Below are 26,828 nucleotides of genomic sequence, written 5' to 3'. Positions count from 1 at the left end.
GACTCCTTTACACATTGACATGCTTTGAGTCTAGATTAAAATAATGGTTTCAAACAAATAATGGGTTAACAGAAACACATAGGAACATTGACGTGGCAGAGATCCTCTCTCTTCCTCCACCTCAAAACAGCATTCACAGGGTAATATCTATGTTAGTCCTACTCAAAGCAGATCCACTGAAATAAAATGAACACAACTTAATGGATGCAGATAACTCAGATTAATTCCTTTCAGTGGGTCTGCAATGAGTAGGACTTAAGTTGGATATAACCCATGCTTTGCACGCTACACTAAACCAAGGTGTGTGGTACACTGGCTTGACATCATGGTTTGGAGAGAAACAAAGGAAAAGTGATGCTTCTGGCATGATGCTAAGCCAAGATTTATGGTTTGTTGCTCCCAGTTGAAGGAAAGGAAGAGCGAAACAGGAGTACTCAAACTGCATGAATGTTTTGTTTAAAGTCTATCACACGTTTTGGCAGAGTGTTATGCACTAACACAGTCAACAGAGGAAGCTGGAAACCAACAGAACTTGATGCAACATAAAGGTGAGATCTGTTGAACTCCTACCTTACACTCTTCATCTAGCAAATCCAAAATACCCAGTTTGGCCTCTATGAGGTTAATGCAGGGCTGATTATCATAGAAATCAATCAAGGTCCACGGAATTTGTTCCCTCATATATTCTTCTTGCTCCAGTTTAAAGACATGCTATAAGAGGAAGGGGAAGCAGTAAATAGAGAAAGTTCATTGTTTTCTTCCCAATACATTTAACTAAATTGCTCACAAATTAAAATTGAACCCACCATTTACTAAGCACAGATCAAAGTGGACAAATGAATCTGTATAACGTGTTCAAAATTAATATGTCTTTTAGTATGGAGAAAGCAGCAAGAAAATTATAAAATAAGGTAGACAGAATAAGAAGCTTAGAAATAGACAATGCCCCAAGCTTTTATCCTTCTCATCAATATCATAATCATCACCATCCCCTCACCACATAATTTGTAAAGCACCTAAAGTTTAATATTTAATATAAAACTAAATAACAAACAATAGCGAAGGAACTGTCCTGGCTCTCACTGGATGAAGGGATCGGATTATGTTTTCTGCCAAAAACGTTAATGCTCAAATCAGTACATGACACAAGCAAGGCAAGAGTTGAAGGCACAGCAGCTTGCCAGACATGGCTCTGCAAGGTAAGATGTTGATCCAGCAAATGATGCTGCCCACACCTGGATTCCTGTTATAAAGGAGTGGTGTGGGCATGACTTCAGCATAGCAAGTTGGATGTTGTTCAACTTGGTTGTGTATTCACTGGTGTTTTATTGTTTATGATTACGCTGAGGTCCAGCGCCGAGGGCCTTCTGGCGGTTCCCTCATTGCGAGAAGCAAAGCTACAGGGAACCAGGCAGAGGGCCTTCTCGGTAGTGGCGCCCGCCCTGTGGATCGCCCTTCCAGCAGATGTCAAAGAGATAAACAACTACCTGACATTCAGAAGACATCTTAAGGCAGCCCTGTTCAGGGAAGTTTTTAACGTGTGATATTTTACTGTATTTTTGGTTTTTATGGAAGCCGCCCAGAGTGGCTGGGGAGGCCCAGCCAGATGGGCGGGGGTATAAATAAATTATTATTATTATTATTATTATTATTATTATTATTATTATTATTATTATTATTATTATATTATTATTATTATTATTATTATTATTATTATTATTATTATTACTTTTGTTACATTGCAATTATTATTATTTTTCATCTTGAAAGGTGCTTTGAGCATGGTTTGAACTATGTAAAGGCGGCATAAAATAAAATGATGGATGGATGTGTAAGCAATGGGCAGGAACAGTTTGCTGTCTTGCAGACTGGAGTCCCACCAGCGTATTTGATGAAGGGCAAGGACTGGTCTGCCTCCTTCTCACCCTGACCCATTGGTGGGGGAAATGCTGTATTACCCACCAGTGAACCTACTAATCAGGAGACTCCTGTCTACTGCTTAACTGGCTGCTGACATCCAACTTGCAAGTAATCTGGTTAACCTTATTGGTGTGTCTGTCCAGCTATCCCAAGGAATATTTTGATTAAAATTACTATCTCACTCAAGAAGGACCAAGGTAGGAGAAACAAAACAAAAAGAAGTAGAACTCTAATTAGGGAAAGATAAAATGAAGACTCCATCAGCTGTCACTAGGACCTATCCCAGGAAACTGATGAGTACATGCTCTTAAGAGAAGTTCAGTGCCACACAGAGGATCTAGCTATCAAAAAGGACCATTGGTGGGTCAAAGCACAGAAAAACTTGCTTCTCACTTACCATATTGAACTGTTGCTGCAGTTTCTCATTGGCATAGTTTATACAGAACTGTTCAAAGCTGTTTATCTCAAAGGTTTCAAACCTGGGGGAAAACCAAAGACAACCAACAGCATAAATTAAAGGAGTAAATGTTTGCAAGATAAAAATCATGTCAACATAGTACAAGAGTGGGTTGACATACACAAACTGCCATACTTCTAAAATACTGATGTTAGCAGCTTGGGCAATAATACCTATACCCAACTTATATTGTTATATTTTATATTTTTCTTTGGGTTGTTTGTTTTTTTACGTTTCATTTTGTTACATCAAGCTACTCAGAGGAAACTCACCCATAGATGTCCAATACGCCAATAAAAGAATGTTGTTTCATGGTGGAATGAAGAGCTTCGTTCACATGATCGACAATCCAGTTAAATAGACTAGCATATACATGTTTTGCAAGAGCATCCCTGGCATTAATGGCCTGCAGTTTGGAAATTGGTTTGATGTAGGTCTCTGTGGCAGTAGCAAGCTTTCTGTGGCAGAGCCAGTGAGCCATCTGTTCATATTCTACTCCCATGAGATCACAGAAGATGGTGAGGGGTTCGTGCTTGGCCTACAAGGACAATAATCTCCTTAGATTTGAAAGTATTATTGACCACTGACAATGCATGCATTAATGCTCCCCAAGCAAGAAGAAAACCTTCTACCATTTTCTAGATTTGCGGTGAGAAGGCATTAAGAAATATCTCATATTAACTTCAATCCCTGCTTTTAGAGAATGCATAGAAAGGTCGGCTTAAGAGGTTGACAGCATTGGCTTCAGTTTTTGATGGGTCCTTGGACAAGACATCTTCCCTGGGGCCCCCCTCCCTCGTAGGGTGTGTCATTTCAGGTGGTGAAACTTATTTTTTGAACATTGCTTCGTTGAGGGGTCTTAAAAATGTGTTTTTCATAGAATCATAGAGTTGGAAGAGATCACAAGGGCCATCGAGTCCAACCCCCTGCCAAGCAGGAAACACCATCAGAGCACTCCTGACATATGGTTGTCAAGTGTTTTTGGGCGTGAGGAATTCAAATCTGTGATTATTTTTATTATTGGACAACATTTAGCTTGGCAAGTCTATGTCTGATGAAGAAGCACACAAACTGCTTTCACAAAACCAAATAATTTTAATTTTACCTTCTGAAAAATGTCAGGGAATGCTAAATAAACAAACAATAGTAATAATAATACAGTTGTACCTTGGATCCCGAACGCCTTAGTACTTGAATGTTTTGGCTCTCGAATGCTGCAAACCCGGAAGTAAGTATTCCAGTTTGCGAACGTTCTTTGGAACCCAAACGTCCAATGGGGCCTCTGCGGCTTCCAATTGGCCCAATCAGAATCAGCGCTTTGGTTTCCGAATCTTTTGGAAGTCGAACAGACTTCCGGAATGGATTCCATTCGAATTCCAAGGTACGACTATATATACAGTCATACTTCAACATGCTTCATGTTGAGCTCGTTTGAGTTGTGCACCTCGACAACCCGGAAGTAATGGAGCGCGTTACTTCCGGGTTTTGCCACTCGCGCATGCGCAGACGCTCAAAATGATGTCATGCGCATGTGCAGAAGCAGCGAAAAGCGACGTGCACATGCACAGACGTACCGTCGCTAGTTACGTTTGCTTCTGTATGCGAACAGGGCTCCAGAACGGATCCCGTTCGCATCCCGAGGTACCACTGTAATATAAGTACAAATACTTGGCAATCATATTTAGTGATTTCTATGCAATTTTGCACACATTTCACCTAATATTTTGAATTCCCAAGTCATGTTACAACTTTTGAGCACCTCTCATTTTTTTGAATCTGAAAGTTGAAAAATTCAACGCACCCTACTTCCTCAGCAAAGATGACCTTCTCACGGTATAAAGTCCAGGGGGCTCATGTCAGGTGCCCAATCATGTGGTGCACTTGAAGCCAGCCCTACAAGTTGATATCATTACAATTGTCCTGGGACCTGCCCACCCTCCTTAACCCTAATCCCACATGTCTATGGACTATCAGAGAGCAAAACAATGTTCCTTTTGTACTTGGCTGAGGCCAGCCTTGCACAAAGAAAAGTAAATTTCTGCACAACTTCCTAATGTATGGCAAAATGTTTTCCTTCACAGGCACTGCTGGTAGACAAACAACGATTTCATGCAATGCTCTTGCAAACAAGACATATTGACATAGCTCCTTAAAATATGTGAACTGTGACATTTTATCATGAGCCAGTGTGAAGGAAGATGTAGAAGAAGGTAAAGGCAGTGGGGAAACAGAAATCGGTTGCATTTTTCCAGGTTTAGCACGCTGACCCAAAAACAGGCCAAGAAGATTAGAAATGTTACAATGTTTACTGCTTTGAACTTATTTGGAACTTACTGGTATTGTACAGCTGTCAGCATCTCGAGATGTGAATGCCACATTGCCCAGGTGAAGAATAGCAGCAAGGATCTGAAATATTCCCATCTGACAGGAATCAACAATACCTATCATATTGGGTGGGAGTGGGGGAGAGAAAAGAAATCAGTATTCCTTTTGCCGAGATTAAAATGCAAATGTCCAATTAAGCCATGTCCAATTAAGCATCTGAACAAGGATGACAAGGACAACAAAAAAGTACTAGCTATTGTGTGGAGAAAATGTCATTCGAACTCAATCTTCAGTGAATATCTGCTGGCATCTCATCAGTAAAAAAGCCTCCCTAAGGAGATTTGTATAGTGAGATATTATCTCCTTTTGCATCAGCTACTATCTTGAAATGCACATCGTTCTGCCCGGACGCTGAGGTCCAGCGCAGAGGGCCTTCTGGCGGTTCCCTCATTACGAGAAGCAAAGCTACAGGGAACCAGGCAGAGGGCCTTCTCGGTAGTGGCACCCGCCTTGTGGAACGCCCTCCCATCAGATGTCAAAGCGATAAATAACTACCTGACATTCAGAAGACATCTTAAGGCAGCCCTGTTCAGGGAAGTTTTTAATCTGTGATATTTTAGTGTATTTCTGGTTTTTATGGAAGCCGCCCAGAGTGGCTGGGGAAACCCAGCCAGATGGGCGGGGTACAAATAATAAATTATTATTATTATTATTATTATTATTTAGTGCCAAGATGGGAAACCTGTGGTCCTTCAGATCTCACTGGACCACAGCTCCCATCTGACTGGGCCACTGACCATGCTATCTGGGCTGGTGGGGTCCAACAACAGATGCTGGACCACAGGTGACCCAACACAGTTGCAAGCTGTCGTGCAAACTGAAGGCGTTGCAATAACAGCTCAGTTGTTAATTACTCAGAGAATTGCCTTAATTTCTTGCTATACAGTGGTGCCCCGCAAGACGAACGCCTCGCAAGACGAAAAACCCACTAGACGAAAGGGTTTTCCGTTTTTGGAGGCGCTTCGCTAAACGAATTTCTCTATGGGGTTGCTTCGCAAGACGAAAAAATCTTGTGAGTTCCCGCGTTCCCCCCCCCCCCGCTTTTTTCCGCCCTTTCCCTAAGCGCTAAGCCGCTTATCAGCTGTTCCGCTGATAAGCCGCTTCTCAGCTGATCGCTAAAAGCCGCTAGACCGCTAATAGCGCTAATCCGCTAAGCTGTCAATGGGCTTGCTTCGCAAGACGAAAAAACCGCTAGACGAAGAGAATCGCGGAACGGATTAATTTCGTCTTGCGAGGCACCACTGTACCCATATCATATATCAAAACACCCAGACAGGGTTCAATATATATGAGAATATTACTTTTCTATGTTTACCTTAAATTTTTTAAGGGAATTTTACCACATAAAAAAACCAGCTGCATAAATCTACAGGTTTTCGAATACCTCAGAAGTCAAATGTTTTGGTTTTCGAATGATTTTTGGAAGTCGAATGTGTCACGTGGCTTCCGTATTGAATTTTCCGTAAGTAAATGCTTCCGGAAATGCATGCTTTGGTTTTCGAACATTTTGGAAGTCAAACGGTCTTCTGGAACGGATTACGTTCGAAAACTGAGGTTCCACTGTACATGTGTATTCCCCAGTTCACATGTAGTACCCAGAACACTGTCTTACATTTATTAAACGCCTAAATTAAAGATGGGGCCCTGTATGATAAAAAAGATGTTAACTTTTTAAAAAGAAAATGCAACTTAAAAAAGGGTCCCCTGAAGATCTTAAGAGCAAGCCAGCATGACAACAAAAAGAAGAGACATCAAAACTCAACACAAAAAGTACAAAACTTTTTTACTCATAACCAGAAATACAATAAGTAAGTCTGAATGCTAATTAAAATACGAGAGGTTTGGAAAGGAAGATATGCCTATCAGGTACTAAATTACATACATAAAATTGGCCAAATTGCTCACAACACTGTGTCTGTCACCTGTCTCTCATTGGCCGGCTTGCTGTGATGTCATTTATGTCACAAATATTTTCACTGTTCATGGTAAACCTGTCAGGAATGTGGACACACAGAATGAAAGAATAGGAAGGGCTGTAGGCGCTTCTTAGGAAGGAAGCGGACAAGGTTGCTTTGGGAAATATGGGATTACAGCCCAAGAAACAGAGGACAGGTAGGCCAAGAAACAGGGAGAGGCTGAATTTTACAAATGGATTTGAACTAACTAAATCACTGGCTACAGGTCTCTAGTCTAAACACACATACTAGAATGAATTCAAGAAAGGATCATTAGAACAAGGATGGGGAACATGTTGCTCAACTCCCATCACCCTTGACCACTGTCCATGCTGGATGGGGTTTATTGGAGTTGTAGTCCAACAACTTCTGTAGGGCCCAAGGTTCTCCATCCCTGGGTTAGCCCAATGCCTGAAAAAGATTTGTCTCCATTTCTTCTGTTTATTATTAAATACTGTTTTGCACTCCAATTCTATTCCCACTTATCTGGGTGAAAGCCCCAGTGAATTCTGTGGTGCGAAAACATACAGGATTGTGCTGGTTATGCTGGAAGCTGCCCTGAACCTTTGTATGAAGAGCTGGGATAATAAGCTTTCCAATAAATATGTTGTAAACCACTCTGTGATCTTTGGATGAAGGGTGGTGTACAATTAGATAGATAGATAGATAGATAGATAGATAGATAGATAGATAGATAGACAGACAGACAGACAGACAGAAAGATCGAGCCTGCCACAAGCTGGTTCAGAAATTCATGCTTCATAAAGAGGTATTTTAATTACCCAGTAAAAAGGAAGAAATGCTCAAACTTACTTAAAATACATCCCCTGTGGCTTTTCAATGCATATCAACTGAAGCATCCAATAGCTTGTATGCCACTGGCATGGTGAAGCACAGCAGTTTGTAAGTGTTCACCTTTTAAAAATTAATGCTGTGGGTAATAATGTACTACTAGGCACAGTAGCCCCCGTTTCAGAAGTCCTGAAGAAATTTGTGTGCTTCCAGGACTTACCCAACAAAGTGCAAGCCCGCCTGGTGTTCATCATCTCCTTAGCATCATCAATTCCATCAATGACTGGACTGCCTCCTTGCTTTGTATAGTGAAAATAGCTCGCATTTCCTAATATAAAAAAGCAAGCAAAAGTTTCTTTACATACAAAGAAGAAATGCATTCCACAAAGATGTCTTAACTCTTAAAAGACTAAAAGAAACCCCAGCAAAATGTTCAAGTAAAACTGATAAGCCAAACTTTTGTTTACCTATTACAGGGATTTATACCCCCCTTTTGTAGGCTGAGGGCAAGATACAAGAGATGTCTGCTATTGAAGACATCTTTGTTCCAACAAGAATTTCCAGCTGTATAAATAGGTATTTACCAAGAATGTCCATTTGCTAGGATTTAGGTCTTATTTTAAATGTGCTTGTTGTTTTGTGCTTTTAACTATTTTTAATTATTTTATATGTAAATCACCTTGAGATTTACCTTAAGTGGTTTAGAAGGCAATTAATACAACAATGGTAATAACAATGGTAGCAACAACAGCAACAACAAAAGTTTTAAAAGGAAATTTAAAGCAATGTTTCAAACGAAGATTTTCTGTTACACAATAGGGGTTTATTTGTTTTAATTTAGCCATAATAAGCAATATAATACTATATATAATATATAGTAATATATATTAATAAGCAATATAATACTAACTACAACACTGTGTGCTCAAATATATCAGCAGCATGTAACACACCCAGAAGGAAATTTCATTCACCTTTATAGATTTGCAATTTAGTGTGCTCTATTTTCAAAAAGCATATTTATAGAAACTTAAGCAATTATTTAAAACCCATTACTCAAAACATAGCAATGCTACTTTGGAATGTGTCACGTGAATAATTAAATGGAGCAGATGTGCATTCATACCTAACCGCAAAGTTTTAAATTCAGGTAACGTTGCAGAAGCACAGAGCTGGTAGAAGATATGATAATTTCTCTCTTCTTCTGCCTTTAATAAAATGAAATAAAAGGTATCTATAAACACATAAATACCTTTACACACACACACACACACACACACACACACACACACACACAGTTGATTCCATTTTGTACTTTAATGAAGAACTGAATGGACACTGGAGTAATAGGGATAATGTTAAACTCTCCAAGGACAAACATATATTAATTCAGCAAAATACTTCCCTTATTTCATTTGCTCTGCAAGCTTTCTAAAGGAAAAAGGTCACCAGCTGTCAATTAACGCAATGAAGGGAAACTTATAGCCCTCCAGATGTTGTTGGACTACAACTCCCATCATCCCTGATTACTGGCAATGGTGGCTGGGGCCGATGGGATCTGGAATCCAACAACGTCTGGAGGGTCACAGGTTCCTTTTCCCTGGATTAACAGGTACAAACTGCAGGATTTATCACCCTCCCATTGTATCCCATATGAAGGAACTGGAGATGATGGGGAAGGGGAGGGAGGGGATCTCACCCTCAGTATTTCTGTACGGAACCCTCCTCCTCCTCCTTCTCCTAGTTCACGGATGGAGGACCTGCGGCCCTCCATACAGTGGTGCCTCGCAAGATGAAATTAATTCATTCCGCGAGTCTCTTCGTCTTGCGGTTTTTTCGTCTTGCGAAGCACCCCTATTAGCGGCTTTGCGGCTATTAAAGGCTTAGCGGCTAAGCGGCTAAGCGGCTATTAGTGGCTTAGAAAAAGGGGGGAAGGGGAAAAACTCCCAAGACTCGCAAGACGTTTTCGTCTTGCGAAGCAAGCCCATAGGGAAATTCGTCTTGCGAAGCGGCTCGAAACACGGAAAACCCTTTCGTCTAGCGAGTTTTTCGTCTTGCGAGGCATTCGTCTTGCGGGGCACCACTGTATTTTGTTGCACTTCAACCTTCATCAGCCCCAGCAAGATGGGAATTGGGAGTCCACCAACATCTAGCGTCACAGGTTATCCATCTCTTCCTTAGTTTTTCAGGACGTACACACTGCCTGAACACTCCCTCTACCCCTTGTAATATAGCTGAAGTGGAGGGGAAATGTTCTTGTTTCTGCTCATTTCCCCTAGCTGCATGAACTGAAACACAGTCCCTGGTCTGGCAAAATAGTTCAGCTTTCAAGGAGTAAAGTCCTTGTTATCTCTCTCTCTCTCTCAATAACATCACATTGCTAAGGAACTCATTGTTTCTCCTAAGTATGCTAGATGGATGTGCAGTGATTCTGCATTAAGTAGCTGGACATGACACATTATTGTTCAATATTTCCAAAGCAACCATCCCTTGCCCTCCATGGATGCTAGCTTATGTAAGCATGCCATCATGTATCGACTCACAATGGAACTCCTACACGGACAAGCAAAAACAAGTTTGCATTCATTTTACCTGAAATACCACTCGTGATTTTTCTAAGAGGTAAGTTCTCATGTTGGCACCAATGATTCGAAACCTTTTATCAAAACCTATTTCGATGTACTTTCCGAAGCGGCTACTGTTGTCATTCCGTGTGGTTTTGGCATTCCCAATAGACTGTGAGAGGGAAAACAAAGAGGGATTAACAATTTGAGGCTGCAACCTTATACACACTTACCTGGGGGTAAGTCCCACTGAACTCAATGAGGCTTACTTTTGAGTGGACATGCAAAGGATTGCACAGTTTTCCTTATTTTGCACAGTTTTTTAAATTTAAGATTTTGTAGTTTTTTGGGGGGGGAGTTGTTTGTTTATATCAATACAACAAACACAGCAATAACAACAAAAAACCAAACAATAATAAAACCAGAGTGAAGGGGGAAAGGAAAGGAAAAGGGGGAGAGGAGGCAGTCAATATTCAGCTTTCCCGGTTAAGAACCTACCTGCAGCATTAGAGGAGGTGGCTGAATTACATTACAGTACAAGAAATTACCTGAACCACAAATGAAGCCTATTGACTATTAAATATGGAATTTCACTCTGGCTGTGATGTTTAATATAATCATTGGCTACATGACTTAATTAGCTAAAACTTATTTTAATTTAATGGACTAAAAATGTGTGCTGGATTCATCAAGCAGTTACAATAACACACCAAGTACTTATGAAAACTGCAGGTTCCACCCTTTTTTCTCAGAAACATACCTCCAAGATAAGTCTGCTTTGACACATGCATGCATTATTTAAAAAGAAATGCTTCTTACTCTAGAACGATTGTTTTTACCAATATATACATTTAATCAGTACATCATTCCATTAACTGAGTAAACTCATACGATTAAGAAAATTTAATCTAATTATTCCACCCTGTGGAACACCCTTCCATCAGATGTCAAGGAGATGAGTAACTATATAACCTTTAGAAGACATTTGAAGGCAGCCCTGTAAAGGAAAGCCTTTTAATGTGTAACGTTTTAATATATGTTGGGAGCCGTCCAGAGTGGCTGGGACAGCCTAGCTGGATAGGCAGGATATTAATAATAATAATAATAATAATAATAATAATAATAATAATAATAGTTGTTCAGTTTGCAGCTCTAATTTTGTGAATAATGTCTCCTCTCCTCAAAAATGCATTAATAAATGCACACATGTCATTTACAGACACAAGCAGACCTCTTTATGTGGGAAGATAAAGTAGCAGTAAATATGAAAGCAATTCATTAAAAAACATATAGACAGCAGTATGCAAGAGGTCCCATTTCTTAAGATGAGTTTCCTACATGTATTTCTGTTGCAACTACCTGCATGTTAGTGGCACTCTATGGCACAAATCCACAAACTAATACTACTTTCTAAGCCACTTGCCTTATTCCTGCACCTGTCACATCGGAGTTGCAGGGGGCAGCATACCACAAGAAGCATAATATGACACAAATTGGTTAAATATAAGACTTTTGAAGTAGCGGGGACATCTCTGTAAGGACCATAGCTTAGTGGAAATGCATTTGCTTTGCACACAGAAGCTCCTAAGTTCAGCCTTCCGCCTCCTATCTCTGGATAGGACTGGGAGAGACCTCTGTCTGAAATCCTGGAGAGCTTCTGCAAATCAGTCTAGACCAGAGCTTTCCAAACACTTCATGTTGATGACACACCTTTTAGACATGCATCATTTCGCAACACAGTAAGTTTTACTAGCAAACCAGAGGTTAAACCAACCCCTTTCCAACCCCAGGAGGAGCACGGGAAACATTCACGTGACACCTACGCGCTGCAGCCGACACACTAACATATTGTGACACACAGTTTGGAAAGCTCTGGTCTAGACAGTACTGAGACAAATAAACCAGTGATCTGATGCAGTATAAGTTTCCTATGTTCCTAATTCACTGGATTACTCATTCCGTGCCTTGGTACCTGTAACCCTCCAAATGTTGTAGTATTACAAGTCCCATCAGCCCCATCAATGGCCAGAGATGGCAGTGGCGTAGCGTGGGGGGTGCAGAGGGGGCCGGCCGCACCGGGCGCAACATCTGGGGGGGCGCGCTCGCCGCCTCCGGAGTCGCCAAAGAGCCTCGGGCGCAGGCTGTAGCAGAGCCCCATGTCTCGCGGAACCGATGAGCTGTGCGTGCGTCCGGGCTGAAGGCGTCCGGCAGGCAGCGGCTCTCAGCGCTCGCCGCGGAGGGCGGGCCAGGCAGCCCCTCCTCACAGCCCCGCCGCCACCGCCGCTGCTGCAGCTGCTGGACCATGTTGCATTTTCCTCGCCTCTCTGCCCTCCTCCTCCTCCGGGCAAGCGGCGTTGTTTGGGCGGCAGCACCAGCGGCAACTCGCCTCAGATCACCTGACACGGACCCGCCACTGCCGCCGTGGCTACCTTACCGTAAATACCCCAGGCCAGGCAGCAGCAAGAAGAAGCTGGCAGTGGCGGCAGGTTAGGGGTTAGGGGCGCAAATTACTTGCCTTGCCCCGGGTGCTGACAACCCACGCTACGCCGCTGCTCATTCCGTGCCTTGGTACCTGTAACCCTCCAAATGTTGTAGTATTACAAGTCCCATCAGCCCCATCAATGGCCAGAGATGGTGAGAGTTGAAGGCCAACAACAACAGGAGGGCCACAAGTTCCCCAATCTCTGGCCTAGTAAAAAGGGATGTGATTCTCAGGCTCAAAGCTCTGGGTGTGCCTTTTGCAACATAATCAGCATTTCACAGGGTTGAAGTGAGAGTAAAGGAGATGAGAATTGGGATTGTACACTGCAAATCCTACAGAAATTACCTTCAAAATAGTTCTCAGTGGTTTCTTGCATGTTGGAGACAAAATTTAGCAACAGCTCTACAGGTCTACAAACAGCATTTTGCAAGTTTCCTAGAACTATCCCCATAAAAATGCTGTATCACGCTACAAGAATGAAAATATATGCCTGTTTGTTAGTGCATTTGGTATCGATAAGTGTTCAGTAATATTGTTTGGAAATGTCACACAACACAGCAAACCAGGCAAAATTACCTTATCTCTGAATACTTAAAAAAACTGTGCCAAAGTTGCATTAGGGCAGACAGTGTCATCTCCGCTTTTGTTTGTTTCAAGAAATGCTTAAAACAAGGAAAAGGTATATTTTAAAAAATTACCAAGGGAGAAAGGGAGCTTCATTCAACGTCAACAATTCCCATGAAATTTGTTTATAATTATGACATTCCTCTAAATTTAATTCCATACCAGACCATATGGAATGAATTTCAGCTTAACTAGCATGATCACGATGCTTGTTGTCAATTACTTAATGCTTTTATTGTTTTTCTATCTATACCATCTTTCTGCCAAGAAAACTACAACATGCTTTAGGACATGATTTTAATGTTATATGTCACTTTTGGTATTTTTAAAATAGAAAAGCAATTAAGAACTGCAAATAAAAGTTTAATACAGTACAGTGGAACATTCTATTAAATAGGGTTCTTTTTCAGAGGCTTGTGTAACTCCCAAATATAATTACAGTGGTACCTCGGGTTAAATACTTAATTCGTTCCGGAGGTCCGTTCTTAACCTGAAACTGTTCTTAACCTGAAGCACCAATTTATCTAATGGGGCCTCCCGCTGCCGCCGCGCCACCGGAGCACAATTTCTGTTCTCATCCTGAAGCAAAGTTCTTAACCCAAGGTACTATTTCTGGGTTAGTGGAGTCTGTAACCTGAAGCGTATGTAACCCGATGTACCACTGTATAATGCTGAAAGGCGTTGTTTAGGTACCTCCCTAAAATGTCTTTGTCCAGCTCCAGGGCTATTCAGAGAATATTCACCCTGCAAGATTTATATGTATTATAAGATTAGGACTAAGGGTCACACACTAAGAAGTAAGGTTTGAGTGTCAGGGACAGGGACAGGAAGATCCCATCTTAAAATAAAACAAATAAAATATGGAGTGGGAGTTGGGGCGATTCGTAAGCTTCAAACCCACTCCTTATTTCACAGCACATGCAAATTCTGGTAAATGATAACTATATGAGCAGACATTCATTCTCTGAAGTTCGGATTAGAAAGAATTAGTCACTCACTGTGTTACCTGCTCCTCTCCACTTTTTAGAAGGATGCAAATGAACAAGAAAAAGGGGAGCACCCAAAGGTGATGTTCAGCTTTTAAGAAATACTATTCGGTGAAGCAAAGCACTCTAGAAATTGGGACCATATTGCCTGAAATAATTTTATCATTTCCTTTTCTTCCAGCTAAAGGCCAACAGTACGACCCACCATATTTCAGGGGTGGGGTGAGTTGTAATAAAACTACCTTGACAACCAACATTTCCCTGCAAACCCCGGGCTTCACTTTAGCAAAGGCAAATCAACTAGCAAAAGAACCCTCCATTAGACTTAAAGTAACCATGTTCCTGGTCTTACCTCCATTATAGGATTGGAAGCCAATACTCTCTCTTCAACATTAGCTTCACTTGCAGACCCGCTTACAGTGGCAAAATATCTCATAGCATATTTAGCAGAGACTGTTTTTCCAGCTCCAGATTCTCCACTTACAATAATTGACTGGTTCCGTTCATCTCTGAAATGGAAACAAATCAGTTTCAGTTGTATTAATGTTCACCCATCTTGACTCGGACGTGCATATTGTGTTTGGGATAACGTGCAAAGAAGACACAATCTAAGAAAGTAGAAGCCTAAAAATCGTATAAATGTTACTTTAAAGGAGAAAGCTTGTTTACATATATACATACATATGTACAGGTGTGTTTCATATGGAACATAGAATAGCAATATTTTGCATTCAAAAGTTCCTTATACAAAGCATCAAAACATTTCACCAAAGAAAGCAAATCAGTAACTCAGTTGTATGAATCTACAAGAAATGCAGGGGTAGAGCTTTTTTCCTATTCAAGACATGAGACTATGCAAGAAAGAATACTTTTGTATTCTAATCTTTGAACAAAATATGTATTTCAACATTAAAACAAAAAGCTGCTTTCAATTGCCCTCAATATCCTAGATATCAGGGGTTCTCAAACTCCTCAGGGTCCACTTGAAGAGTGCTGAAAATTACTGAGGACCACTGGTCATAAAATGACTGTGCAAGGGCAGTCAAAGAATGGCAACAGATGGAGGCAGAGTTTGGCATAATCAGTTGGCAAACACTGACATCCGCTTTCGGAAATTGCTTCTTTATCCTCTCCCTCAGCTCACCATGCCCCTTTTGACGCCATCTTTCTCTTTCTCTCTCTTTTCATTCCCTCACACTTGGCTGCACACTCTGACCATTTCCTTTCTTTCCTTCTCTCTTTTCCCTCTCCTCCTCTTCAACTTAGCATGTAACATCCTTGCTTCCACTTCCATGTAGACAGAAGACTCCATGGCATTTGAGGCTGGCATAGACAAAGTCAGTAGATCATGAGATTCTTGATCTCAGGGTTGTGGGTTCGAACCCCACATAGGGCAAAAAAAAATCCTGCATTGCATGGGATGTGCAGTGCATGTGCAGTGTTCAAAACTCCCACTGTTCTAGGCACATTTTGTGACCGGGAATTTCATTGGCGCGAGCAGTTTCTGAGCTCTGGGCGCAGTACTGCGCATAAGTTTTCAAATTAAAACTGCAAAGTGGAAGGAAAGGAGGACCTTTTTCTGCCTCCCCACTTCCAGCTACTCTCTGAAGACTGGAAGAGAGACCCTCTTAAGAATATTGGGGGGGTGGGGCAGGTGAAGGACTAGACCATGTTAAAAATGAACATAATATTTTAGCTGCAGGTCATTCATTTTCAGCCCTGTATACTTGTTATAAAAAAGCGTGCCTAGACATTCTGTTATTGCACCCATAACCTAGGTTTAAGGTGCCACTTAGCTCCTAGCTTTCATATCTCAGTTTTTAACACTGCCCTTGTGGTCCCTTTCAACTCTTCAATTCTATCATTCCATGGGTGAGGGATGGATTGCAGTGCTGAAAGGGAACCAAGGGCTATTTACCCACAGTCTGCACCAGATGGGTTTTTTTCCTTCTCATTCTGATTACTATTAAGCAACTAAAATCGTAGAATTGGAAGAGACGCCAAGGGTCATTTAATTCAACCTCATACAATACAGGAATCTCAACAAGCCGTCAGTTCCCCATCCAATTTGAAACCGTATCAAATGTAAAATTGTGCTAGCAGTTTAACTGCTGCACCACTAGGAGGGGCCAGTGGGAGATTCTCCCACATGTATAAATAATCCACACAACTGTTATTTCCAGTGTGACAATTAGAAATATGCACTGGCAGGCCAGGATCAATGGGAGAAAGCAAACAGCACCTTGATCTGATGACACCTTTTTCCCAGCTGCAGAGACTGCCACCACAAAAATTCTTTCGCCCCTCCACCATGGAGAGAAGGAAGTGAAGGGATGAGCTTTAGGAAGTCCCTGATCTGACTCAAGAAACTTTGTTGTCGTTTAGTCGTGTCCAACTCTTTGTGACCCCATGGACCAGAGCACACCAGGCACTCCTGTCTTCCACTGCCTCCTGCAGTTTGGTCAGACTCATGTTTGTAGCTTCAAGAACACTGTCCAACCATCTCGCCCTCTATCGTCCCCTTCTCCTTGTGCCCTCCATCTTTCCCAACATCAGGGTCTTTTCCAGGGAGTCTTCTCTTCTCATGAGGTGGCCAAAGTATTGGAGCCTCAGCTTCACGATCTGTCCTTCCAGTGAGCACTCAGGGCTGATTTCCTTCAGAATGGATAGGTTTGATCTGCTTGCAGTCCATGGGACTCTCAAGAGCCTCCTCCAGCACCATAATTCAAAAGCATCAATTCTTCAGCAATCAGCCTTCTTTATGGTCCAGCTCTCACTTCCATACATCACTACTGGGAAAACCATAGCTTTTACTACACGGACCTTTGTTGGCAAGGTGATGTCTCTACTTTTTAAGATGCTGTCTAGGTTTGTCATTGCTTTTCTCCCAAAAAGCAGGCGTCTTTTAATTTCGTGGCTGCTGTCACCATCTGCAGTGATCATGGAGCCCAAGAAAGTAAAATCTCTCACTGCCTCCATTTCTTCCCCTTCTATTTGCCAGGAGGCGATGGGACCAGTGGCCATGATCTTCGTTTTTTTGATGTTAAGCTTCAGACCATATTTTGCACTCTCCTCTTTCACCCTCATTAAAAGGTTCTTTAATTCCTCCTCACTTTCTGCCATCAAGGTTGTGTCATCTGCATATCTGAGGTTGTTGATATTTCTTCTGGCAAGCATGTGAAAACATCACAAGAATCACCTACATTCTCTTTGAATTTGGGCTGCACGCAGGACCAATGTTCAACCCTAGTGACAATGAGGTGGGCAGCAACATGTATTCTTTTGTCATATTTCAGAAGATATATGATGCTACGATGAAGCAATGTGATGCAGCACTGGGAGCAGAAGTACAGCTAGCTATTTTCTTGCCAGTCCATTCACTGCAGGAGGAAGGGTGCAATCCAGCAGAAGTCAGTGGTGCCCAATGAAATAAGTGTAACTGAAAGACAGCTGCGTGTTTATGCTTCACTGACTTCCTCGGGAATTGGAGCAATTTTAAATGTAAGAAGTAGCGAAAAGAGGAAATGCCAATCAGCAGTAAACAGAGTTTCAGCTCAACCTTCCACATCCACTTTGATAGCCCCCTTGAACACAGAGACATCAGAGTTAAAACTGGCATGCATATTTAAGGCAGATTGGTGTGCAATTGAAGGGCAAACCTTGACCCTAAGCATGACCCTACGCCTGTTTTCAAGGGGACCAGAAAAGCTGCCGCGCACCATGGTGCAACATTTCTGGTCCCACTTTTACTGTATGCGGATGAGGCGGCCTTATTATCTCTGATGAGGATTGGTCTGAAACATCTTTTACTCTCCCTGGTTTCCTATTGTGAAGCCAATAAACTTTCAATAAATTATGAGAAGGCAAAAATTCTGGTCTTCTCTAATTCCCGGAAATTAGAGAAATGGAAAATAAGAGGGCAAGAAATCCAGCAAGTAAAGGTGCACAGAAATCTCGGAATTTTATTCGAGAGCAACTCAGGTTGGTCAAACCATTGCACGTGTGCTATAACACAGGCAAAGTGTACCTCCTCAGCAGTAACTCGCTTTTATTTTCAGAAAGGTAACCAATTTATACCAGCTGCTATTCAGATTTTTCAAGCTAAAGTGTCGTCCCAGCTACTTTTAGGGATCCCAATACGGATGCAAGCATATAATTGTGATTGAGATAAGATACACTCAAGTTTCTTGAGATGTATCCTGGGGCTCCCAAGTTCAATCAAGTATGAGATGATGTGTACAGAACTAGGTATACACAGGATAGAATATTGGGTGTGGGCTAGCACTATAAAAACTGGTTGCGTTGCCATTATTGTTTTCAACCTTCGAGTCTGCTCTCTGACTTACTTAAGGACTCTTATAAATGCAGATGGTTCCAACTCTTACATAGTAAAATCAGATCAGTTGGTATTGACTTGGAACCCTTGTATAATTCAACTGAGCAATATATTTATTGGACTATTCAAAGCAGATTAAGGGACATTGAAAAACAAAATGTTGAGTCAGCTGTAAATAAATTTTACTCCCCCAAGTTCTATGGTTTAAATACAACAGATAACAGGGTCACTTATATCTCAAAATTAATAATTACAGTCCAATGCAGGACCTTTATGTTAGCCTGACTGAACATTTTCCCCTCAGCTTTTGTCAAGGGCAGATATTTAAACATCCCCAGAAATGACAAACATTGCGAATGTTCTTTGAATGTGCCGGACACCGTAGAACATATTTTCTACTGTCCATTGTACAACCAGCTACACAGACGCGTGCTATCCCATTTTTTGGGTCACCTAACATCATGGCACAATGAAAATATCAGATTTTATCTGTCTGACATTAACCCCAAAGTAACTGTAAGGGTGGCTGAGTTTTTGTCAATAGTATCTCTTAAAGTGGTGAATGGCACTACTGAGCGGGGGGGAATCCCAATGAAAATCCTCATCATTATATATTTTACATGGCTGTTTATTTGTATATATTTTAAATTTTTATATATGGATGTTTTATGATGGCCTATACTTGCAATGCCTAACAAAGGTTTGGCGAAGTAAGATGCAACATGTCCCTTGAGGAGCAAGACACCAGAAAGGAAATTGGCATACCCATTCAGGACTTTCTGCATGCCAAAGACAAATCTAGCTGGACCCCAGTACCTGTTTCTATGGAGCCCGGGAAAGCTGAATGACACAACAATGTGATGTTGACTTGGTGATGGAGAGAGCTCAGCGAAATATGGCACGTATTTTTACAAGTTAGTTTTCCATGAGGTGTGAACAGCTCCTTCTCTCCTCTAAGTCTTCAACAAGCAGGGGGAAGAGAAAATGCACAATATATGTTGAAATGCAGGCTTAAGAGATTGGGGTTTCAGAATGAAGGTTTGTAAAGACATCCACTTCATGTTCAAGCCCGAGATCAGCTCTCGCAGAAGGTGTGAAACCAGTTCCAACTTTTCCCATATTAATACACTGCATGCAATCTCAAGTTAAACATGCCAGGGCAGATTTGTTGAAAATAATAATAATGCAGAAGTAGGGGCAACTAGTTATAATAGGCTCTGGGGAAACACACAATTGCTCCATGTTTAAAAGGGGAAGAGCGAAAAGTGAAGGAGAACATACACAAGACAAGGATTAAACCCAATACAAAACGTTATTAGAATACACAATGCTTACAATCAGTACAGAGTTTTTAACAGGCTGGGACACAGGGAAGTCTAGTATACCAAGATGTCTCTTCCTCTAGGTTAAATGCAATACAACTTTCCTAAAAAAGTCATTATGATAAGGATTTATATATTACTAATGGAAACATTTGATAGGCTTTAGTCCCTTCAAAGCACATTAGCACTCCTTACTAACATCAGTATAGGCCCCCACCCCACCTCCACACACACACACACACTTTCTCTCACTAGGGCTATGCAGAATACACTATTAAATTCCCTGTATGCAGCCTATTATAACACCCTCTGGCAAGTACCTGGCACAGACAGTCTCTATATAAGCAGAATCAGCTGGTGCTATCTATTCTGCAGTGAATCTCTATGCTAGACAGGAGTTCATTGTGCATTTTCGTAGCTGGAACTTAAACTTTCCCCCCAGTCCAGGCTTAGAAGGCTTCATACCACCAGACTCAGTGTCATTTTTATTCAGAAAGCTAGTTTTCGTGATATGAAACACGATTCTACAATCTAGGGCAATTTAATTATATTTATATTTAGGATATAATGTCACACAGATTCTAATAATCACTTATCAGAGCAAAGACTATACAGTGGTACCTTGGTTTACTAACTTAATCCGTTCCAGAAATCCATTCTTAAACCAAAGCATTCTTAAACCAAGGCGTGCTTTCCCATAGCAGTGGGGAACTCAATTTACAAATAGAACACACTCAACAGGAAGCAAAACATGTTCTTATTCCGAGGCAAAGTTCACAAACCAAAACACCTACTTCCAGGTTTGCAGAGTTCTTAATCCTAGTTGTTCATAAACTAAGCTGTTCTTAAACCAAGGTACCACTGTAATTGTAAGTGATTATTTTTGGAATTGATTCATGAGTAAAAACTGCACAGAAATCACCTCTCAGTATCTAAGGTTATAGAATACCTGTGGTCTTAGCCATAGATAGTTTGCCAAGCTTGGTGGCATGAATCCTGAGCCCAGCAGCAATCTAGACACAGAGTCAAAGGTTGCATAGACACCAGATAAGGAGCTGGACCAGTTTCTGCTGGAGATCAGGAGACTTCACTGGTGTCTTCTCCTGAGCTTGAGGGACCCAATGGCTTTCACAGTACCTCCCTTTAGGTACAGCAGCACAGGATTGATCCTATGGTGCAGAGGAGGAGAGCCTTCAGATCAGAGGGCTGCCCTTTTAAGAAGCCAAGTTCTCCAAAAGGAGGTAGAGCCTGTGGGAGATAGCCTTGGTGGGCAGAGATCCAATCTGCTTTCAACCTCTGTCCAGCAAAGGTAGGCCAGGAGTTACAGAACCACGGATAGCTACGAATGAGTTACTGATAGAAGGGGTGTTCAGCACAATGGGAAGCATGTAGCGATAGTCCAGCATCAAAACCTGTGGGAACTGAAGGCAAGACTAGACAAGACATCAATCGTGCAACTAGCAACTGGATGGACAGCAATCTTATGTTATTGCAGGCAAGGAAATCGATACATGTTAAAGGCATAAAAAACTGGTAGCTATGCAAAATCTAGTGACAGGTTTTTCCAAAGGCAACTGCATTGCTCTTTAAAGAAGTCTGTACTGCTGTTCAAGCCCTTTCAAGTCACCATTGTCTTGAGACATCCAGTATTTCCAAATCCTTCCTTGTCGCTTTGAAAATCAGGAAGAAGAGAAAGGCTATGAACTGAAGACAAATGATGTGGTAACACTGATGAAACCAAGCAGTTTGGAGGCTGGTCAGTGCCTGAGTGTGAAACCCTAGTATGGTGCAATGGTGATAGTGTCAGACTAGGCTCAGGGAGACCGAGGTTCAAATCTCCACTCAATTCCAAAGCTCAGGAGAGCCTACTGGATCACACCAATGGCCCACCTAGTTCAGCATCCTGTTCTCACAGTGGACTCAAGCACAAGAGCGCTATCCCCTTTTGCCATTTCCAGCAACTGAGAATTCAGAAGCATTACTGCCTTTGACCATGGAGGCAGAGCATAAGTATGCCTAGGACCCATTGATAGCATTATCCTCCATGAATTGTCTAATCCTCTTTTAAATATTAATATCAATCTGTAACACACCTTGGGACCTTAGGGTGAAAGGCAGGTAATAAATTGCAATATAAAATAATAATAATAATAATAATAATAATAATAATAATAATAATAATAATGGTGCTGGAGGAGAATCTTGAGAGTCCAACGGACTGCAAGAAGATCAAACCTCTCCATTCTTAGGGAAATCAGCCCTGAGTGCTCACTGGAAGGACAGATCCTCAAGCAGAGGCTCCAATACTTTGGCCACCTCATGAGAAGAGAAGACTCCCTGGAAAAGACCCTGGTGTTGGGAAAGATGGAGGGCACAAGGAGAAGGGGACGACAGAGGACGAGATGGTTGGACAGTGTTCTCGAAGCTACCAGCATGAGTTTGACCAAACTGTGGGAGACAATGGAAGACAGGAGGGCCTGGCGTGCTCTGGTCCATGGGGTCACAAAGAGTTGGACACAACTAAACGATATAACAACAACAACAACAATAACAACAACACAGTAGTAACAACAACAACAACAACAACAACAACAACACGGAGGAGGAGGTCATCACTGCCTTGTTGGTGGCCATCACTGTCTCCGGTGGGATCGAGTTCCATAGTTTATGCTTTGTTTAACTATGATGACCCTTGTGCCAGTCACCATCTCTTAGCCTAAGCTACCTCAGAAAGTTACTGCAATAATGAAACAGGGGAGCGTTTAAGCATGTGTTCGTTTTTAGCTCCTTGGAAAGAAGTGGGTTAAAAAATGTAATGAACAAGCAAATTATATGCCTACTATCTTGAAGGAAGACAGGATGTACTATTTTCTAATCTGTTATTTGCACTTATCATTCCACTCCTGTCATCTTGCTTTTCTTCTGGTGTTTTTAACGAACATTTTGCAAACAAAAAAAGTCTGAACTTGCAATTTATTATCTTGCTTTGTCTTCCAGTCCACTGCCTCTAGAACATAATTCTTATAAAGTACTTTTGGGATCTTGTCAATTACTTTCTTCATAAAATTGACCATTAAAGTCCTTAATTGTTCCTAAGCCACATCTTTGCACATCGTTATACAGCAAGAAGAAAGCTTTGCCTTTTGCACTGGCCTGTGCAATAAATTGTGGTCCAAATAGGATAATTAAGTTGTACTCTTCCTTTCAGAGATGTGGGGAGGATGCATTAGCTATCAGGTGTCATAAGATTGATAGATGCAAAAGCACTCAGTAAGCATTATGATTAGCCAGGTTAATTTTGAGATATTGGGTTATTACTGCTTCTAACATGGAGGCAGAGCGTTGCCATCACGGCTAGGAACCACAGATAGACATGTCTTCAGTGAATTTGTCTAATCCTCTTTTAAATATTAATATTAATGTTGTGTCTTAAAGGTTACAACCACCATTTCAGTTAATTCAAAAAGTATCTGCAAGGCAAACTGGCCAGAGCTGATCAGCAGTTTCCTAGAACACACACTACCAATAAAGTTCACTTACACAAAACTGCCATGTACAGCTTGTCTAGGAAAGGAGATGCGAAATTGATTTTTCCACAGAATAATGAATTATGTATTTCACCTATGCTCCACATCATTGATAGCAGTAAAGAAAGTATTTTGTAGGATCATATGCTAATGGTATTATATGTGAGCTTGAATTAAGTATGTCCATAGTAGAAGTGCTAGAAGCAGCTACGAATAAGTTTCTGGATTTCCATACATTTGGTATAATGTGATATTGTTGTTTTTAATGGCCAGAAGTAGTATGAATGAGAGACTTGCACCACAAGTCATACCGTATTTTAAATAACCTAAAGAATTGTGATAATAGCACAAAAAGTAATTTGGTTAATCTTTTTAGAAAGTGCTTAATAGTATTAGCAAAAAAATAAATTTAAAGAACCCTAAAGCACCTCCAATCTAGAAGTGATATATAAAAATGAATGCCCTAACTAAGGTACGATCTGGTACTTGCATGTATTTTTTTATTTTTATCTATTGGATGGTATATATAAAAGAATTTTAAAAGAAATTTCTGTGCAGTTTTTGTAAAGGCTATTAATATTTAATAAGCTAAAAAGATATTAAAGCTCACAGTTAAACACCACTGATTAAGACATGACAGCTCACACAACTCAAGGTATAGAAAGCATGGAAATCTACAAACTTGGGACTAACTTGCCTCTGCGTATTTTAACATTACCTAGTGGGAACCGGAAAAAAGCTGACTCTGATCAGGCTGATCAGAGTGCCTTGTTACAGTATGGTTTTAATCACAGAATTTGAATATATCTAGTCTCTTCCCCTGTCAATACCATTAGGAAATTTCTTCTAGCATTTATCCAAAATCTGCTTCCCTTAAAGTCTGCTCCATCTTCTGTGTGACCACTGTTCAGATATTCAGAGTCAACTATCATGCCTGCCCTTAATATTATCTTCTGCACAACTGTGCAATACTTTATAGTGGAGAATGCGAAAAAAATTGCTGAGCAATAGCTGGGCTGGTGCTGGTGATATACGGTCTCAACTAGAGGACTTATTCACCCCAGTCTAAGTGGGGTTTTTTAAGCCTTTCCATTGGTGACATTTCCATTTAAAGAATGAACGATGTTTTAAAGCACAAAAAAATTCTGAACCCATCCCCCTCCAAAAAAACAAAACACCCAGCAGCAGCTAGCACCCCTCATCCAAAAGGGGTAGTTCACCCATCTGACACACCCAGCTCCATCCACTCAACATTTCCCTGGGTGATTTTTTTCCTTCAAGATGCAACAATTTAGAAAGCAGTTCTCTTACACAACCCACTGAAATGAAGCGGGAGCCATGCAAGACCACATTTGTCCCCAGCATTTCAATGGAGACTGCACAGGAGAAATTCCCACTGGATTGGGGCTTTAGAATAATTTAAGGGTGCGTCAAACTTGGACCACTAACCCTAAACACGGCACATGCTACTTAGCATAAGTGGGGTTTACTTCGTTAGTAACGGGTTTATAAAAACATGTCCTAATTTTAAGCCCACTACTCCGGAAAAACTGCTGACCGCAAAGACTGATAACATCTGGAGCAACGAGCCAGAGCTGCTTCTGAATCAAACCTGTCAAGGATTTAGTGGCGCCCCTTCCAACACGAAGGACTGAAGCTCCTTAGGGCTATTAATCAATCATGGCTTAAATGCACCAGATGCTTGATAAAAGCTCTAAGCCAGCCTACCACAACCTGGTGCCCTCCACATGTTGTGGACTACAACTGACTTCAGCCCCAGCAAGCATGGACAATGGTCAGGGATGATGGGCGTTGCTGTAGTACACAATATCTGGACAGTGCCACACTGGGGAAAGGCTGCACTAAGAGAGATTTTATGGAACCGTATGCATTTTCATTTGGCAATGTATCGTTTCTCCCTCTCCCACATTCTACTCACAGACACAGCTGAAAGGTGCAGAATGAACAACCGATAATGTACAAACACTTTCTACAAAGCTAAGCACACATGCAAATGGAAATAATCAGTATCTGCAAAATCATGACAGATTGCATTCCGGACAAAAAAAAAATGAGCCAGCAAGATGAAAGTTACTCCCTGAGGATTATTTCGTTGAGGTCACTGTTGCAACAGTCTGCTAATTCTCAGTGAACAGCTTCCAGCGGGGCACCTCATATGAACTTCAGGCTCCAATGCTAACCACATTTGACCTCAGTCTGTGTGGAAAGCAACTCGCTATGAGGGGTCTGCATAGAGTCTCTGCTACAAAATCAGTCAGAAAGCAAACTCGGAAGTCCTACCCCAGTGCAAATTGTATAGATGGTTGTGAATACATTTAATTTTCTCTTCATTCTGAAGCTCAGGCACAATTCCCAGCTAAAAGTGGCTTTCCATGTCCAGCTGCTATAACCTTTTGCCCTCAGTAGAAGGAATGTGTGAAAATGCTCAAATTCAACAAGTTATCAAATTCTAGGATATCGACTGAAAAATAATAGATGACAAAGATTGCACGTTACAGGATAGGCCTTTGAAATGGCGGGGTTAATTGCTGCTCCAACACGGATTAATTCAAGCCAAAGCCTATTTCATATTTTCCTTCCAAAAGCTCAGGGGAGGACATACAGTTGTCTCTGCTCCCCATCTCCTGCATTGTGTTCTCACAACAATTCTGGTCATCTGGTGTGCCTCATGGCAGAATAGCTATTCAAACCTAAGCCTCCCTGCTCCTACTCCAACACTCAGCCATGCTGGCTCCTGGTGTTACACCATAGAAAGGTCAAAGAAAAAGGTAAAGGAAGAAGAAGAACTTGGATTTGATATCCCGCTTTATCACTACCCTAAGGAGTCTCAAAGCGGCTCACAATCTCCTTTCCCTTCCTCCCCCACAACAAACACTCTGTGAGGTGAGTGAGGCTGAGAGACTTCTGAGAAGTGGGACTGGCCCAAGGTCACCCAGCAGCTGCATGTGGAGGAGCGGGGACGCGAACCCAGTTCACCAGATTACGAGTCTACCGCTCTTAGCCACTACACCGCACTGGCTCTGGACCCCTGGACGGTGCCTGTAAGATAACTTTTCAGATCAGTCCTACTTCTCAGTGTGGTTTCCTACCCTTCCGCAAGCCAAACCGTGACTACGCATGAACAGGTGAATGTAAAGGAACTCAAAGGAAAAATCTTGACTTCTCCCCTGGTCCTGGCTGCACTCCCCAAGGCTGAACCATGGTATGGCTCAACAACACATTCAAACCCATGGTTATGGTTTGTCTCCTCCAGACAAACGATGAGCAGTAAGTCAAGAACAAGCCTTGGCTATAATTTATGGTTTGTCTGGAGTGAGACAAGCCATGAGCCTCAGTTTGGATATAACACTAAGCCAAATTATGGTTTCGCTTTGAATAGGAGGGTAAGGGGAGGAGCAAAGCAGTCATGATTTTTCCTCAGAGAACCTGCATGGTCTCACGCTCATGCTTAGCCATG

General features: G+C 41.6%; 1 protein-coding gene across 5 annotated transcripts in view; it reads right to left on the bottom strand.

Moving 5' to 3' along the window:
* Nucleotides 1–26,828, bottom strand: part of MYO5A (myosin VA) — a 117,451-nt gene that overhangs the window by 55,599 nt on the left and 35,024 nt on the right. For all 5 annotated transcript variants that reach the window (XM_081838628.1, XM_081838627.1, XM_081838629.1 and 2 more), the window contains exons 5-12: nucleotides 14,518–14,674; nucleotides 10,102–10,245; nucleotides 8,636–8,717; nucleotides 7,730–7,837; nucleotides 4,712–4,818; nucleotides 2,650–2,915; nucleotides 2,318–2,399; nucleotides 571–711 (exon numbers count right to left, since the gene is read on the bottom strand). In XM_081838628.1, the coding sequence (XP_081694754.1) occupies nucleotides 571–711; nucleotides 2,318–2,399; nucleotides 2,650–2,915; nucleotides 4,712–4,818; nucleotides 7,730–7,837; nucleotides 8,636–8,717; nucleotides 10,102–10,245; nucleotides 14,518–14,674 (1,087 nt within the window). The remainder of the gene's footprint in view (nucleotides 1–570; nucleotides 712–2,317; nucleotides 2,400–2,649; nucleotides 2,916–4,711; nucleotides 4,819–7,729; nucleotides 7,838–8,635; nucleotides 8,718–10,101; nucleotides 10,246–14,517; nucleotides 14,675–26,828) is intronic.

This window comes from Podarcis erhardii (genome assembly GCF_964252035.2).
Source record: "Podarcis erhardii genome assembly, chromosome: 14".
Lineage (NCBI taxonomy): Eukaryota > Metazoa > Chordata > Lepidosauria > Squamata > Lacertidae > Podarcis > Podarcis erhardii.
The sequence above is the reverse complement of the archived record's forward strand: the minus strand, read 5'-3'. Positions and strand labels throughout refer to the sequence as shown.